At 26.0% G+C, this 14,935-nt stretch overlaps 2 protein-coding genes across 2 annotated transcripts; both read left to right on the top strand.

Moving 5' to 3' along the window:
* The first annotated feature begins 4,118 nt into the window (after positions 1–4,118).
* LOC105362613 (trypsin alpha-like) lies at positions 4,119–7,141 on the top strand. Its single transcript, XM_011500088.1, has 4 exons — positions 4,119–4,232; positions 4,370–4,728; positions 4,967–5,230; positions 6,967–7,141. Exons 1-4 carry the CDS (start codon positions 4,187–4,189, stop codon positions 7,123–7,125), a joined length of 828 nt encoding a protein of 275 aa, XP_011498390.1. The 5' UTR covers positions 4,119–4,186; the 3' UTR covers positions 7,126–7,141.
* Positions 7,142–10,691: 3,550 nt separating this feature from the next.
* LOC105362739 (odorant receptor 13a-like) lies at positions 10,692–13,039 on the top strand. Its single transcript, XM_011500226.1, has 3 exons — positions 10,692–10,909; positions 10,967–11,264; positions 12,713–13,039. Exons 1-3 carry the CDS (start codon positions 10,692–10,694, stop codon positions 13,037–13,039), a joined length of 843 nt encoding a protein of 280 aa, XP_011498528.1.
* Positions 13,040–14,935: the final 1,896 nt, after the last annotated feature.

The raw sequence follows: 14,935 nt of genomic DNA, 5'->3' as shown, positions 1-14,935 counted from the left end.
AGTGGAAAAGTCGAATAAATAACGAATGAGTTACAAATACAATGAATTACAGATTATTATTTAATTAATAGATAGTTAATAATAATAAACATGGGAGAAAATCATACAGAATAAAATGAAAAGATTAATTATACAATCTATATACAATATTATTATAAAAAGATTATTATAACATTATAAAAACAAAATTTACATTTATAAATATTAAATATCAAATGTATATACATAATGGAATATATTGACTACTATAATAATTGTATGGAAAAATGAAAAATAAAAAATTTTTCAAATGTAAAAAATGTTATTTATTCAACCGATAACTTTATGTAACCCAATTATTAAAATTTTTTATCAGTACAGATTCTTTCGAAATTGAAATATTATTAAAAAAATTTGAATCACTTATGTATTTATGTTTTGCTTATTATTATTATTATTATTATTATTATTATTATCTTTTTTGTTTTCAATAAAGATTCTATAAATTGACACGAGAATATTTTCAATAAATTTGCACAAAAAATTAGATATTATTATTATTATTATTATTATTATTATTATTATTATTATTATTATTATTCATTTATTTATTTATTTATTTATTTATTATTTTTTTAACATCAGGTAATTGTAATTTCAAATTAATATTATTAATTCGATATTATTCATTATCCGTATAATTAGTTCTCAATGCCATAAATTAATAGAATAGTTTAATTTTAGTTTTTTGATAATAATACTAAAATAATTATACTTCAATCGAGCATTACAATCTTAATTTCTTCACACGTGATGGCAATCTAAAGTTTATTTTTAATTTTGTTATGTAATTATATAATTTATTTTAAATTATTGAGAATTGTGTTTTTTTATATTAATTAAATTTTAATTTTAAAAATTAGTACAGTATGTTTGAAAATATAATTTTTTTTTTAAACAAAAAATTTTTGTTCTTCAACGAGAATTAACATAACGATACTTTCATGTTACATAAAAAGGTATTATTTTACAACAAACATATTATTCTTATCTAAATTGTATTTATGAATTTCGCTGGATTTTTATTATGATATGCAGTACAATTGTATAAAGAAATTTTTGTTCAATCTGATGAAAAAATTAAGCATATTATCGAAGAAATGTTCATTTGCTTAACCAAAACTCTTTAATGTTTAAATCAAACTATTACCTTAATTGTCTAGAAAATTCTAACCATTTATTAATTATCAATGTGAAAGACACGGAAAACGTAATTGTAATTATTTCTGCACTTTTTACTAATAATAGAATACATCTCGTCCCATTGACGAATTTTATAACACACAATCTTATCGGATTCTAGGAATAAAAATATATACATATTTCTTTTCCTTAACTGTCAATGATATATCAATTAATCACTTGGCGTTATCTTGACAGTCTTTATTAGATTAAAACTTTTTATTTCTATCAATACATATTAATTACAAATTACTCGATTTTAGCTAAGCTCTTTCTAAAACGTAAAATAATATTTCATTTCTTCAACAAATATCGATAGGAATAAAATACTATTACATTTATTGGCTTTGTTTGAATGTGCAAGTCTAATGGTAAGATTCATTTTAATGGAAGTACGTTAGAAATTAAATATAAATGAGAAGTAAATAATCAGACGGAATAGCGAATTATTTTATAGGCACCAGTAAAAGTAAAAATATTTCTTCTAATATGATAGGGAAAATGTTGATATACATAATTCACGGAGTGTCTTATTCATATTCCAATAAATAATAAATTCTTGAATTTATGAAATATTAATTATTACAACGGCATTATTAAATAGTCCCACTGAATTAGAAATGGTTTGTAATAATTAAAAATACTGATTGCTATATTTAACGAGCTACTTACCAGACTGTTGTGAAATTTTGAAAATTACAAGCTTGCAATAGGTCAATAACCTATTGAGGCAAAAGGTACAATTAAATCTTAGTTTATACTTTGCAGATTTCTATTTAATAATTATCGAATGGTTTTTATAATATAATTGAAATTAAAAATTTAACAACAGTTTTAATATAGTTAATGGACATTGAATTAATTTTTATAACTAATTAGTAGGTGACGTTTTATGTTTAATGATTCAATATCTATTACGATTACAAAGTTGTGGAAAATTATGTAAAACATATTGTAAAATAATATTTACAGATAATGTTTTAAGGGGAAATAAAAATCCATAGATATGGTAAAAAAAAAGAAAGAATAGCAAAGATGATAGAGAAGAGAGAAAGTATGTGAGGAATATGAACTAAATGTTCAAGAAATGTACGTAAAACTTATTTACAAATTATGTTAACGGTTAATGTGATCTCTTAATAATAATAATATTTTTATTATCAGTTTTAGTTTAAAATAAGCCAGGAACTATGATATTCTTCAATTCAATACCACTGAGAGGTTAATTAATTAAGTCTGTCATTGTCTATAATGGCGCCTAAATATTTATCTGTCTCTTTCTAATGCCGAGATTCTGAGTTAGGAAACCATCTTCAACGATTATTAAATGAAAAAATTGAAAAAGGGAAATAAATGACTTCCCTTTGTAAATTGGCGATAATTTAAAAAATATAATAATTATTATAAAGCCTAATATTCTTAAATTCATTTACATTATTTTAAGAAAGAACTGTCAGAAAAGATTATTACATTGTTCCAGCGACTTACTCAATCATTGTATTATTATGACTATTATTATTATTCTTTTAACTAGTTAAATTACAAAAATATTGATTTTTCTCTGTAGGATAATTAAATATACTTTATATTATCTGATTAAACTATTGGTATATTATGAAGAATTTTTATATAAACGAGTTATATCATTATCAATTATATGAATAAGATTTTGTTTTTTTTATTTTTATATATAATTATAATATTTCAATGGATTACGAATATGTGTGTGTATCATCTTTTGTCTCTATTGTCAGGTACAAAATAATATTATCTAATGTTATTAAAGAACAAATACAGATGTTATTTAAAGTTAGATAACTTCATTTCTGTTATATCTAACATTTTGAAATGTTAAGTAGTTGTAAGATATTCTGTTTTGTCATTATTATCATCCTATAAACATTGGAACTCACGTGTATTATAATCTTATAAATCATATAAATATTCAAATTCACTTTTATGATGGACGAGGATGAAAATTTTTGTGACCATAGTGATCAAATGTAGATAGACAACAATTATTATTTGATTTATTCTTATAGACTCACTCCTATTGTTTATTGTTTGTAAAATTATCGATTATAATTGACGTATTAGCATAAGCTCGTCTTTGCAGAATGATTTTGTTACTTTTACTTGATTAAAAATTTTGCAATGGCATTGCCTGAGTTTTGAATTCCAATGTGTCATTTTATAATTAACGAGATTAATAATTGCCTTTAATAAATAATAAATGCTAATTATTATGAAGTGATTAGAAGATAAAAAAAAAAATGAAAAGAATATTTTTAAAATATGTTTACAATTAACTTATAAAATGTACGTTAAATAATTAAATAAAATATATTGTTATAAATACTTAAAACGTCAAAAAAATATCGCCTAGAAAAATAGTGTGTTTATATTCTATTTAATTTAATTTTTTTTTTTTTTTTTGTAGTCATAAAGCACATTTATGTAAATATATATATATATATATATATATATATATGTATGTATGTATGTATGTATGTATGTATGTATGTATGTATGTATGTATGTATGTATGTATGTATGTATGTATGTATGTATGTATGTATGTATGTATGTATGTATGTATGTATGTATGTATGTATGTATGTATGTATGTATGACGTTATTTTATATTCTTTATGTAAATATATTTTATGCTTGCTATAAATACAATGCCAATAGTAATTTACAAAATTTAATACAAAAACTCAACTGAAGAAAATGTTATTTGGTAAAACAAACAATAAAGATATAAATTATATGACTTGTGATTATATAAGTAATATAAGTTTTGTAATTTTCGTGATAAATTAAATATAGTAATAGAAATAATAATAATAATAATAAAAAAAAAGGTTACTTATTGTCTTTCACAAATTTTAAACAAACATTTTTTTTCTCTATATAAAATTTAAGGTATGCCATCTAATTGCATCATTTTCTTGCTCACAGTATGCAGCGTGAATTGCTGATTTTTTTGCTTCAAGCCATAATATTTTGTAAGTAATAAAAGGTATCTCGCATTTGTTACGATAAAGTCCGCGATAAAAGAGCTTTTTAATAGCCGTGGAAGCAAATCGTCGATAGTCGTTAAATCTTATATTCTTAGTGGAATAAAATTTTCATCTTTCCTCAGATAACCATCATGGATTTGCAATTTCCAAAGCGCTGATTGGATCCAATATTCGTGCGGCGTACGATAACGAATTCCCTTCCGTCGTATGTATTGTCAGGAACGAAGTAAGCCCAGAACGTTACGCAGAGTATCTCACATGCACCGGCACACTAATATCGAGACAGCACGTTATAACGGCTGCACACTGTATGGATGTTTTTTCCCAATCGGTTTCGTTGGTTGTTTATGGTTCGGTTGATGTGAGACATGGCAGACGATTGCCCGTGGCCTGGTGGATATCCTACATGCAATGGTCGACGTCAATTGGCCTGGATATTCCACCCTCTGCCTACATATACAGCGATATATCTGTGATAAAGGTAAGTTATTAATTGAATGGATGAATTTGTCGAGGGAAATATCTTGGAAAAAAATAATCCTAGGCGTCGGCCATTAAGTAAGCAATTGGTAACGTATTGTATTTATCAACCTACCTACGTAAATGTCCTGTATGATATTTTGTTGAAAGAGTTTGGCAAAAGAAGGGGAACAATAAAGAAAAAATAAATAAACAAATAAATAAATAAATAAAAATTAAGGAGAAAAATGTTTTTAAAGCTAACTTCAGAGGTGGATAGACGTATAAATCCATCGAATCTTTCTCCCATGGCACAAAATCGATTGATGGGCCATACGTTTGTGATGGCAGGATGCGGCGAAGCGAATCATGGAATGTTCCCGACGAATATAGAGAGAGCGGAAGTAACAAGTATTTCCAATCGCGAATGTGAGCAACGAGCTACTGAAATTCAAGGATGGTTCGTTGCTATAAGCGATTCGAATTTCTGCTCCGTCGCAGATCCTTTTGTCTTAACGAGTCCCGTAAGAATGAATATTTTTGCATATATATATTTCTATAAATATTAACAATCACTTATTTGCCAATGGATTCGTGTATATTGTTCATTTAAAATTAACTCTCTTTAAAATTATGCTCGATTATATGCTATGCTCGAATTGCCAATCAATGCCTTCATCTACAAACTATTGTATAAAAAGTTCCAAAGTACACTTCTTTTTTTTCTTTTTCATAATGTAATGCTCTAAAGTTCCGGTTAATTGTACGATCGACAGATGCCCTACAGAATTCCTATTCGCGGTAACTTGTCACAGCTTTTGTCGCATGTACTGCGCCAGCATTATAAAATCGGCAGAAGCCATAAATGGATTTACGATGCCATACCAAAGCTAATACTTTAAATGAGTTAATTTGTTTAATACTTTTATTTCCGTATAAATTCGAAAATAAGCCAATAATATTTAATAAGCTAGTTGGGCATTTTGTCGACAGCACAATGATCGAGTTAAGAAAATATTAGATATCGATCTATCGATTGATGTTAAATAAGCTTAATAATAGATCAATTACTACTTATAAGTTTCGCGTTAGAAACTCATAATGCATCGACAAACGATCGGTTCACACCGATTTCTTTCCCATTACGATGTAAACGAATCAACCTCATTCCCTTCCGTGTATCGCTATGCTTTTATAGATTACAGTCGATCTGTAATGTCGAGGTAAATCGTTTCCCACGAGAACACGACACACTGGCTTTTAACGCTTCACTTTACTTCACACCCTTACTTCATCCCCCATTACATATTCGCCTTCCGACATTGTAGCTTCACAAAAACACACGACCACATCATTAATTACTTAAACTAAATTTGATGCGCGCTACTTTTTATGACTCGAGGAGCTTTATATCTTTATAGCTTTATAGCTTTATAGCCTGTTTTATTTATCGTCCCGTAATATCCGTAATATTCGGCGCTCTTTCAAACCGGATCGGACTGTCCATGACATTAACGCTAATGAGATTATTAATGCCATCGAATCGTTTCCTCCGAGAACTTTCACCGCTACGTCTTCTGTACTCTACGTGTTGCGATACATCCGGAATTGACGCGTTGTTAACGCGAGTCTGCGATTTCTTACTAGCGTTACGAGCTTTTTCTTTCCAAAATATCCGAAATATCACTGGAGAACATACAACTTCGTCCGGGACACTGCGATTCCTAACGATATGCCAATCGACGTTTTTAGCACTTTTCTCTCATTGACTGTAATCGATCCACGCAAACACATCACACACACTTGCACCACTCAGAGCGTCAGACAATTCTAAACATATTTTTATATATATCCATTTCCATTTTGGAACTGTTCAACTTTGCATTAATATGATCATCCACGTAGCTTCCTTTCATTACACATATTATTATTCTTTCGTGGACACATGCAACTCCACAATGTTCTATAAATTTTTCATAATTTCGAAATACTTGTGTACTCTTGGTTAACCAACTATCCTTTTTTTTTTTTTAATACATACGATTATAAACAAATACCAATATTACCTTACACATTTAACAATGATTATTATTCTATTATTTCATGTAGGTATTCAGAACGATGTGTATATATATATTTTTTTTTTTTTTTTTTTTTTTTTTTTTTTTTTTGTTATTATCTTGTTTTGTCTTCAAGTAGACAAATTGTAATTTAGATGAATCTATAAAATGCACATATTTCACGATTGTATGATTTTTAGGGTGACAGTGGTGGTCCACTTTTACATAGAAATTTTATTGTTGCTGTTAATATTGGACCTTATCCCGATCTGCATAGCAATTATCATGCACGTCAAGCAAACTATCACGTTGGAATCGATCACTATAGACACTATATTAGTGTTATGTTACAAGAATAATATAAAATATCTTACAGAAAGAAAAGAAAAAAGAAAAAACAAAAAATAGAATGTACATGTAAATATATTCGTGTAATGAAATAAAATGAATTAAAATGATTGATTGAAACCTTAACATCAAGTGTTACATTTTCTTTCATACCTTAACTACTACTCAATACTAAAATGAAGAAAAACTTTTTGTAAGAATATAAAGATTTCATATTAATTTCCACCAATACGTAATATTATTAATAATTGACATAGTGCTCGTAGTAGTGTTAAATCTGAATTCCCGATGCTGAAAATAAGAGAATTTTCATTTCGTATGGCATTACGTACGGTAGGTACGGCTTTTATAAGCATTCAACGCAGTTTAAGAGATTCTCTGCAGACATTAGGCGTTACATTCACTATTTAAGTACCTATTAACTTTATTTGTGGGTTTTTTTTTTCCTTTTTTTTTTTTTTGTTAGATGTAATAGAGAGCTACATTTATTGCATTGCGCGACTACGATCGACAAATACGAATATTTTCATTCGCATTTCAATTAATTTTATGACATAACGTTATGCCATCCAATGTTGTATATTGTTGTCTATTTTTATTAATAAACTGCATGATAAAAGCAAAACATTTCAAAACCAATTTATTTAGATTATAATATGATTTTTATGAAATATACCATTTTATATATAATATCCGTTATGAATTTATGAAAATGTCAAACTGAAATTATATGTAAATGTATTAGAATGTATGAGATTGTTTATAAATTATGTATTTATGAATAAATTACTGATTCTTATATAAGAAAATTATTACATACGTAAATATGTACAATTTTTTTTATATATACAAATTAAAGAGATACAGCAAGAAAAGTATATCATTGTAGAATTTTGTAAGTTAATTTTTTTTTTTTTTTTTTCTTTTTTTTTTATGTAGTTAATACAAATGACGGGAGTATTAATCCTCAGAAAAAGATTAAGAAAATATAAATAAGAATTGTATTTATCTAGATCATTATTCACACAGAATATTCCCTGAATTGTCATTAACAAGTGGACAAATTTAAGCTAAAATTTCATTCTATATATACTAGGAAATTATCAAGTATGCGAGAACTATTATGACTTATTGTATCGCAATTATTATTCTATCATAATTATCATAGTTAAATTATCAAAATTAATTTAAACAATACCTTTTTAACGTCTTATCAAAAGTTTCTTGAAACTATTTAGCGTAATAAAATAGTTGACTGGTAAAGGGATATCAACAATTCAGGAATGTATTAACATTTTAATTTAATACATTAATAATTAATATACATTACGAATAAATACTTTGTAAATTCGTTTAAATTTTAAGATTTAATATATATATATATATATATATATATATATATGTATGTAAGTAATAGGTGACCAACATTACCACTTAAGTACGATTATTTTCCTCATTTAACGAATTAATATATTTTAGAAATTTTAACTTCATGAATATTATTAATTAAATATGAAAATAATTGTCATTAATATAAAAATATAAATGTACTCTTATTTCAACTTTTCCTTCATTTCATTCTCACTTGAGCTCTTTTCAATAAAAAGAAGTCAATAAAAACTTTACGAGATTTATGTACGGAATAGTGTTATAGAATTTAAATACTATGCACGAGTTACAGAATTGCCTTATAAAATATTAATATTTAGACTTTTATCTTTCATATAAGTAAAGTTTTATTTCTTACGCTTAGACAATAGGCAAACCTTTTCCGTCTTTACAATTTAATAAATAAGACTTTTCATGCTGATAACAAACTTTTAGCATTGACACTCTAAATAGCGTATTTATGTAGATATATATTTTTTTTTCTTTCTAAATTTTATAAATCACACATAGTATAAAAAAAGTAATAAAATAATTATATAGTTTCAAACAGTAATAATTACACTACACTGCTGTCGAAGCTTTACACAGTAAAGAACTTGCATTATTAAAAATTGATGGACAATTTGATTACTATTAGACGAATTTCTATTGCCGAGAAATTAAATGAGATTTTTTTCGCAGTTCTAAATGTACGATTTAATGTTTCTTTAAGAATGTTGAAATTAAAAATGTCTTGATCTCTTTAATGATACGCTTCAAGACAATTTAATATAATTATAGTTCAAAAATAATACAATGTATAAAACGATACGTATTAATAAGGTTGTCGATATAAATATTACAGTTTCTTCTATCGAGTGAAATTTCTTCATCAGAGTATTTGAAAACGACTGTTCGATCTTGCATTGATAAAAAAAAATTTTTCCTTTCTTTTTCAGATTCTTCTATCGAGTGACACTTGTTCGGAGTAGTTGAAAACAACTGTTCATTCTTGCCTGAATAAAAATCTTATTAATTTTGTTAATTTACTTAAATCATTATGATTACAGAAGAGAGCAATATTGATAAAAAATTGAGCGTAGATGAATTATTTAAGCTCAATAAGTTCTTTTTAAGCGTTATTGGTATGTATCCGCCTGAATATAAAAGAACGCCATTGTTCAGCGCCATCAAGTTCTACTTTTCTATAGTTGTTGATATTGGGTTCGTCATTCTGCAATTAGCGGGTATTATATTAATGTCAAGCAGCTCCGTATCTATGCCTGAGTAATTTTTCAAAATAAATATTCATCTAGTTTTGTAATAATTTTAAGTTTTTTCTATACGTTAAAGTAGATCCAAAATTATATCAATAGATAAGCCATGTATTTTATAATCATTATTATTATTTTTTTTCGTACTGTTTTATCCTTACAAGTGCAAATTATGAGTATAACTGTATAAAGAATTTTGTGAAAAAGCAGAAAGATATTTTTGAGTGTTGAGTTTATTGAAATACTCATATAAACAATAAGTTTTGTAAGAAGATAAAATGTCTTAAATATATTAAACCGAGAAGTAATTATATTAATTGAAACGACGCTGTTGCATAATAATTTCAAGCGATGGAGGGCTTAAATTTTATTTACACTTTATTAATGTAAATATCTATTTAACTTAAGTTCTATGGATTTGTATTTGTGATTTACATGAGCAAGAAAATCTTTTTGCCTCTTACTGCACATTTAAGCCTCGACGTTTGCAATATTACGAATTTACATTATAAATTGGCTTCTTAGAAATATTTTTAACAATAAGTTATCATTGCCATGATATAAATCGTCTTATGAGGTAAAATCTTCCCTCGGATTCCTATTTACGATCTAAAGTTTATTTAAGCTTAATTATCGTCTCCATCTATCTACACGGACGTATTTATTAAATAATATTACTATACATGAGCACATTATTCAGTGTTTACATTGTTCAATGAATGTAATTGTATTTGTAAAATGTTTCTTTTGTTTATCTTTTTGAGAGTCACCAATTATATGATTGATTTGAGTGGCTTCATATTAACGGTCCTTAAATCATATGCGTTAATAAATAGGTAATAATCCATACAATGTTGGACGTATTATTGTTCTATATTAAAAGTGCAAAGAAAATAAAAGAAATTAATGCCTTTTATAGAAAAAAGATAATGAAAATGATTGAGGAGGCGAGAAAGTTCGATCAGTTAATATACACTGAGGATGAGCAGAAAGTCTTACGGGTTTGGAAGACCAACCGGAATAGAATAGTAAAGATACTCACAAGCAATTATATCATTTTGACAGTTTTCTATTTTGTTGTCGTGCTATTTACAAAAGATAAATTGCTTCCGTTTAAATTAATATTTAAACCGAATACTATATTTACTCCTTGGTAAATATTTTCTTTTAATACTATGAGCAAATGATAATTTTCTTTTTAATCGCGTAGGTATGAAGTAGCTTATATACTCGAGCTTGTGTTCTTTATGTGTGGTATGAGCGCTATGATAGCCACTGATACGCTCTGCGTGACTTTTATTTGTCAGACATGTATGCATCTTAAGATTGTAGAAGTCATGCTCAAGAATTGTGATAAAAACAATAAAGGCATAATTGCTATTATCAAGAAGCATGTAGAGATATTGGAATATGGTCGTGACGTTTGCGGAGAATTATCTACTAGTATTTTATGCCAGTATATTACTATGTTCTTTATAACATGCTTTGCAACTTTTACATGCCAATTAGTAAGTATTGTCAACAATAATTCATTTTTACTTTTAGCGATTTAGCTGAAAATTATGAACAGGGTCGTGTGGATAAAGTATTGGCTAAAATTGGTTCAAGGCGAAATCAAGAAATCGTTTGTAATTTTTTACTCACCTTATTTATTACCTATCCAATACATTTTCGAAACTTATTTTATACGGAGAATGATAATTTTTTTTAGGAAAAAAATGTGATATAATCGGTATCATAATTCATATACATATATATCCTTATTTTTAGTATATCTACGGGCAAACAATAGTGCAGAAACGGGAGAATTGGAACTGCATAAATGTCGTCGCTTTGGACTCGATTGCCGAACTTTGCCGCCCAATTCACCTTATTTGATTTATTAATTTATTCGACTAGCCATTGGTTTTCATTTTTGCGGCCCTTCCTGTTGCCATTAATTTTCTTCGCGAAAAATATTATCAGACCCTTATGAGAATGTCAATAACATTTCAATCTACTCATTATTCCTATTCTCGATTTTATTTTAATTCAATCTCTCATAAATATTTGAATGCATATTATAGATGTCCAAGGACTCTGTAGATAACATCTGTTTATCGACATAATGATAATTTACATTATGTACATTATGTTAAGGATTTTTTGTTTTATTGCAATGATATCCATTGAGATAATGCTTGGAAAAATTTCAAAGCGTAAAAAAAATCGATAGTTATTTTACGAGGATTCGGTCATCAAAGGTCTGAAAATGCGATTTACCGAAGATAATGTTCATTTATTTATCCACATAAAGCAAAGTATTGCCTCGTATTCTAATGCCAACGAGTTTTTTTATTTTTTTTGATTATTTTTTTTAATGATCCTTCGAAGAACTGTATTGATTAGGATTTCTATTGATATTGCATATAGTATAATATAAATAAGTATAAATATTGACGATTGTAATAAAATTATAAATAAAAAAGATAAATTTATTATCTTAATTATAGTAATTATATCAATATAATATTATATTAAGATAAATTGTAAGATATATTAAGATCTCGTTGTATAATAATAGTAAAATTGAAATCCACATAGTTTCAATTTATAAATAATATGAATGATATGAATGACTCCTTGCATAATTATAATAGACTTTTGCATTCGCTGTAAAAATTTCGTAATATCAAGATCTGAACAATAGTATTGTAAGACTTATACATTTTGTTATTTGATAAATTTATAAAATGCATTTGATTTATGAGAAATTAAAAAAAAAAATAGAAAGAAAGAAAAAAAAAACAATTACAATAAGATAAGATTATTATTGATAAAAATTTGAAAATTCAGATTTCAATTCAGTTCAGAAAGTTACAAAACAAAAAAGACGTTAAACAATGCATTTTCTTCTTAAATCTAACTTACTTTATAAGCTTACATTTACTACCATACATTTCTATTTCTATTTCAGACGACTATACCAGCTATGAGAAATAAAATGATATGGGTCTCGTTGATGATATATTTTTTGTTTCTTATCACTTGCGTAGCAGGAGAACTGGTAACATCGATCAGTGAAAATATTGCAATCAGTCTGGCGCAAAGTAAATTCGTCAGTTACGACGAAAAGGAAGAGACTCGTGATATTAATAATATGATCGTGTTTATAATAATGAGAGCCCAACAGCCACTGAAATTAAAAGTCGGTACTTATGGTAGAATAAATTTACAATTCTACACTTCCACTTTTAAAAACATCTATTCTGTTATTATGCTGTTAAAAACTGTATATAACTAAATGAGTTGCATCTATATAGTAAATCATGTATTATAAAATTTCACATTTAACCTTTCAGTGAATATCAATAAAATTATTGAATATTTATTTTAATTGTTATTTGTGATTTTTTTTTTTTTTTTTTTTTTTTAATAAAAAATTTTTAATTTTTTTTTTTTTTTTTTTTTTTTTTTTTAAAAAAAAAAAAAAAAAAAAAAAAAAAAAAAAAAAAAAAAATCCATTTAATAACACTGATAACATCAAAGGTTCAATTAAATCAAATGAAATATTGAATAATATTTCAACACAGTCAATGTAATAGATAAATACATTTCTATTAATTTACCAAACATATTATTATTATTACTGTCATCTGTATATCACTACCACTACCACCACCACCTCAACCATCATAAGCATCATTTTTATTATTAATATTAATGTTATTGTTATTATTGTTACACAGAGCAGAATAATTTGTCGGGCATCTATTGTGTAATTCGATGATAGATGGATATGTTCGTCTATCGACACTCTGGTTAACGATTTTAAGTAAAACTATCGTTATTGTTCAATCGCTTCAGCCCATTATACATTAATAATAAAGAAGTACATACTTGCGCACAGCGAGTCTAATCGATTTTTATTGATATTACGGCGCACATTATTATCTTTCGGCACTGTATTTAGTAGAAAACAATGCATTTATAACGTTACAATTACAATTTTTTTTAATACTTTAAGAGTATTCTTACAGATTATTATTTATTTTATAGTAAAAAAAAAAAAATAAATAAATAAATAAATAAAATAAACTTATCTGTATACTTTGGCATAAAATAGATTTTTTTATAATATTTTAAATAATTGTATTTTATTGAACGATGGTTGTACAAGGTTTTTATTGAAAATTGTATGAGATAGTAAATTATTTAGTATGTAAATATTCCAGATCATATAAAAACATTCAAATAACTACAAACTTTTATTAAAACTATTAAAATGCCAGATTCAGCATATTTGAAATATGGAAAAGTAATTAAATAAATATATAGTCTCAAATAATAAATACACCACACTGCTAACGAAGCTTTATACAGAGCTTTATTTATTAATAATTAATTGACAGTTTAATTACTTTTATATCAATTGCAACTCTCGAGAAATCAAATCAGATATTTTTGCAATTTTAAGTGTACTAATTAAAATTCACTTGTGAATGTTGAAATTAACTATTTCTCTATCCCTTATAGTTGAAATTATCAAAAGATACTCATTAATGAAGTCATTTTAACTCAATATTTTAATATCATAATTCAATAGTTCTATTTCAAGTTCTATAAATTTGTATTTATGATATTGAGTAGGAAGGAAATCTTTACATGCAATTCTATAATTTTGACACTTTTGCATCTCTATTGAATTGTATCAACAAATCATTTATTAAATTAAGACCTATTAATAATTTATAAATTGTTTATTTTGTCTATTTTCTCGATTCTGCTTTTATCAACCGTTGTATGGACATGCAAAGATATCGAAATAAAATGGTAAGATTCGGCAATGTTTTAACCTCGTTTATTTTCCAATTTATTTTCCATCCAACTCTTTGACAATTTAAATATAATGTTTAAATACAAGTTATTTTTTATATTTCTGATATTATATTTAATTGTCATTCATTTTCTCTAGTTTATTCACCAAGTAGATACTTAGATGTTTTTGTTTTAACAGGGAATTTTATAATGGTATTCGTTTTCGAATAATTTCTAAATTAACACACTGACTGATTCTTCTATATAAATTTTGAAAATCTTTTCTCAAATGGCAAATCGATAATTAAATTTCATATTCTATGGATATTTAAAGCGATACGACAGTTTAATTTTTTTGTTTTTTTTTTTTCAAGTCCATCTC

This window comes from Ceratosolen solmsi, unplaced genomic scaffold, assembly GCF_000503995.2.
Source record: "Ceratosolen solmsi marchali unplaced genomic scaffold, CerSol_1.0 scaffold41, whole genome shotgun sequence".
NCBI classification, from domain to species: Eukaryota; Metazoa; Arthropoda; class Insecta; order Hymenoptera; family Agaonidae; genus Ceratosolen; species Ceratosolen solmsi.
This window is presented reverse-complemented; position numbering and strand designations above follow the sequence as displayed.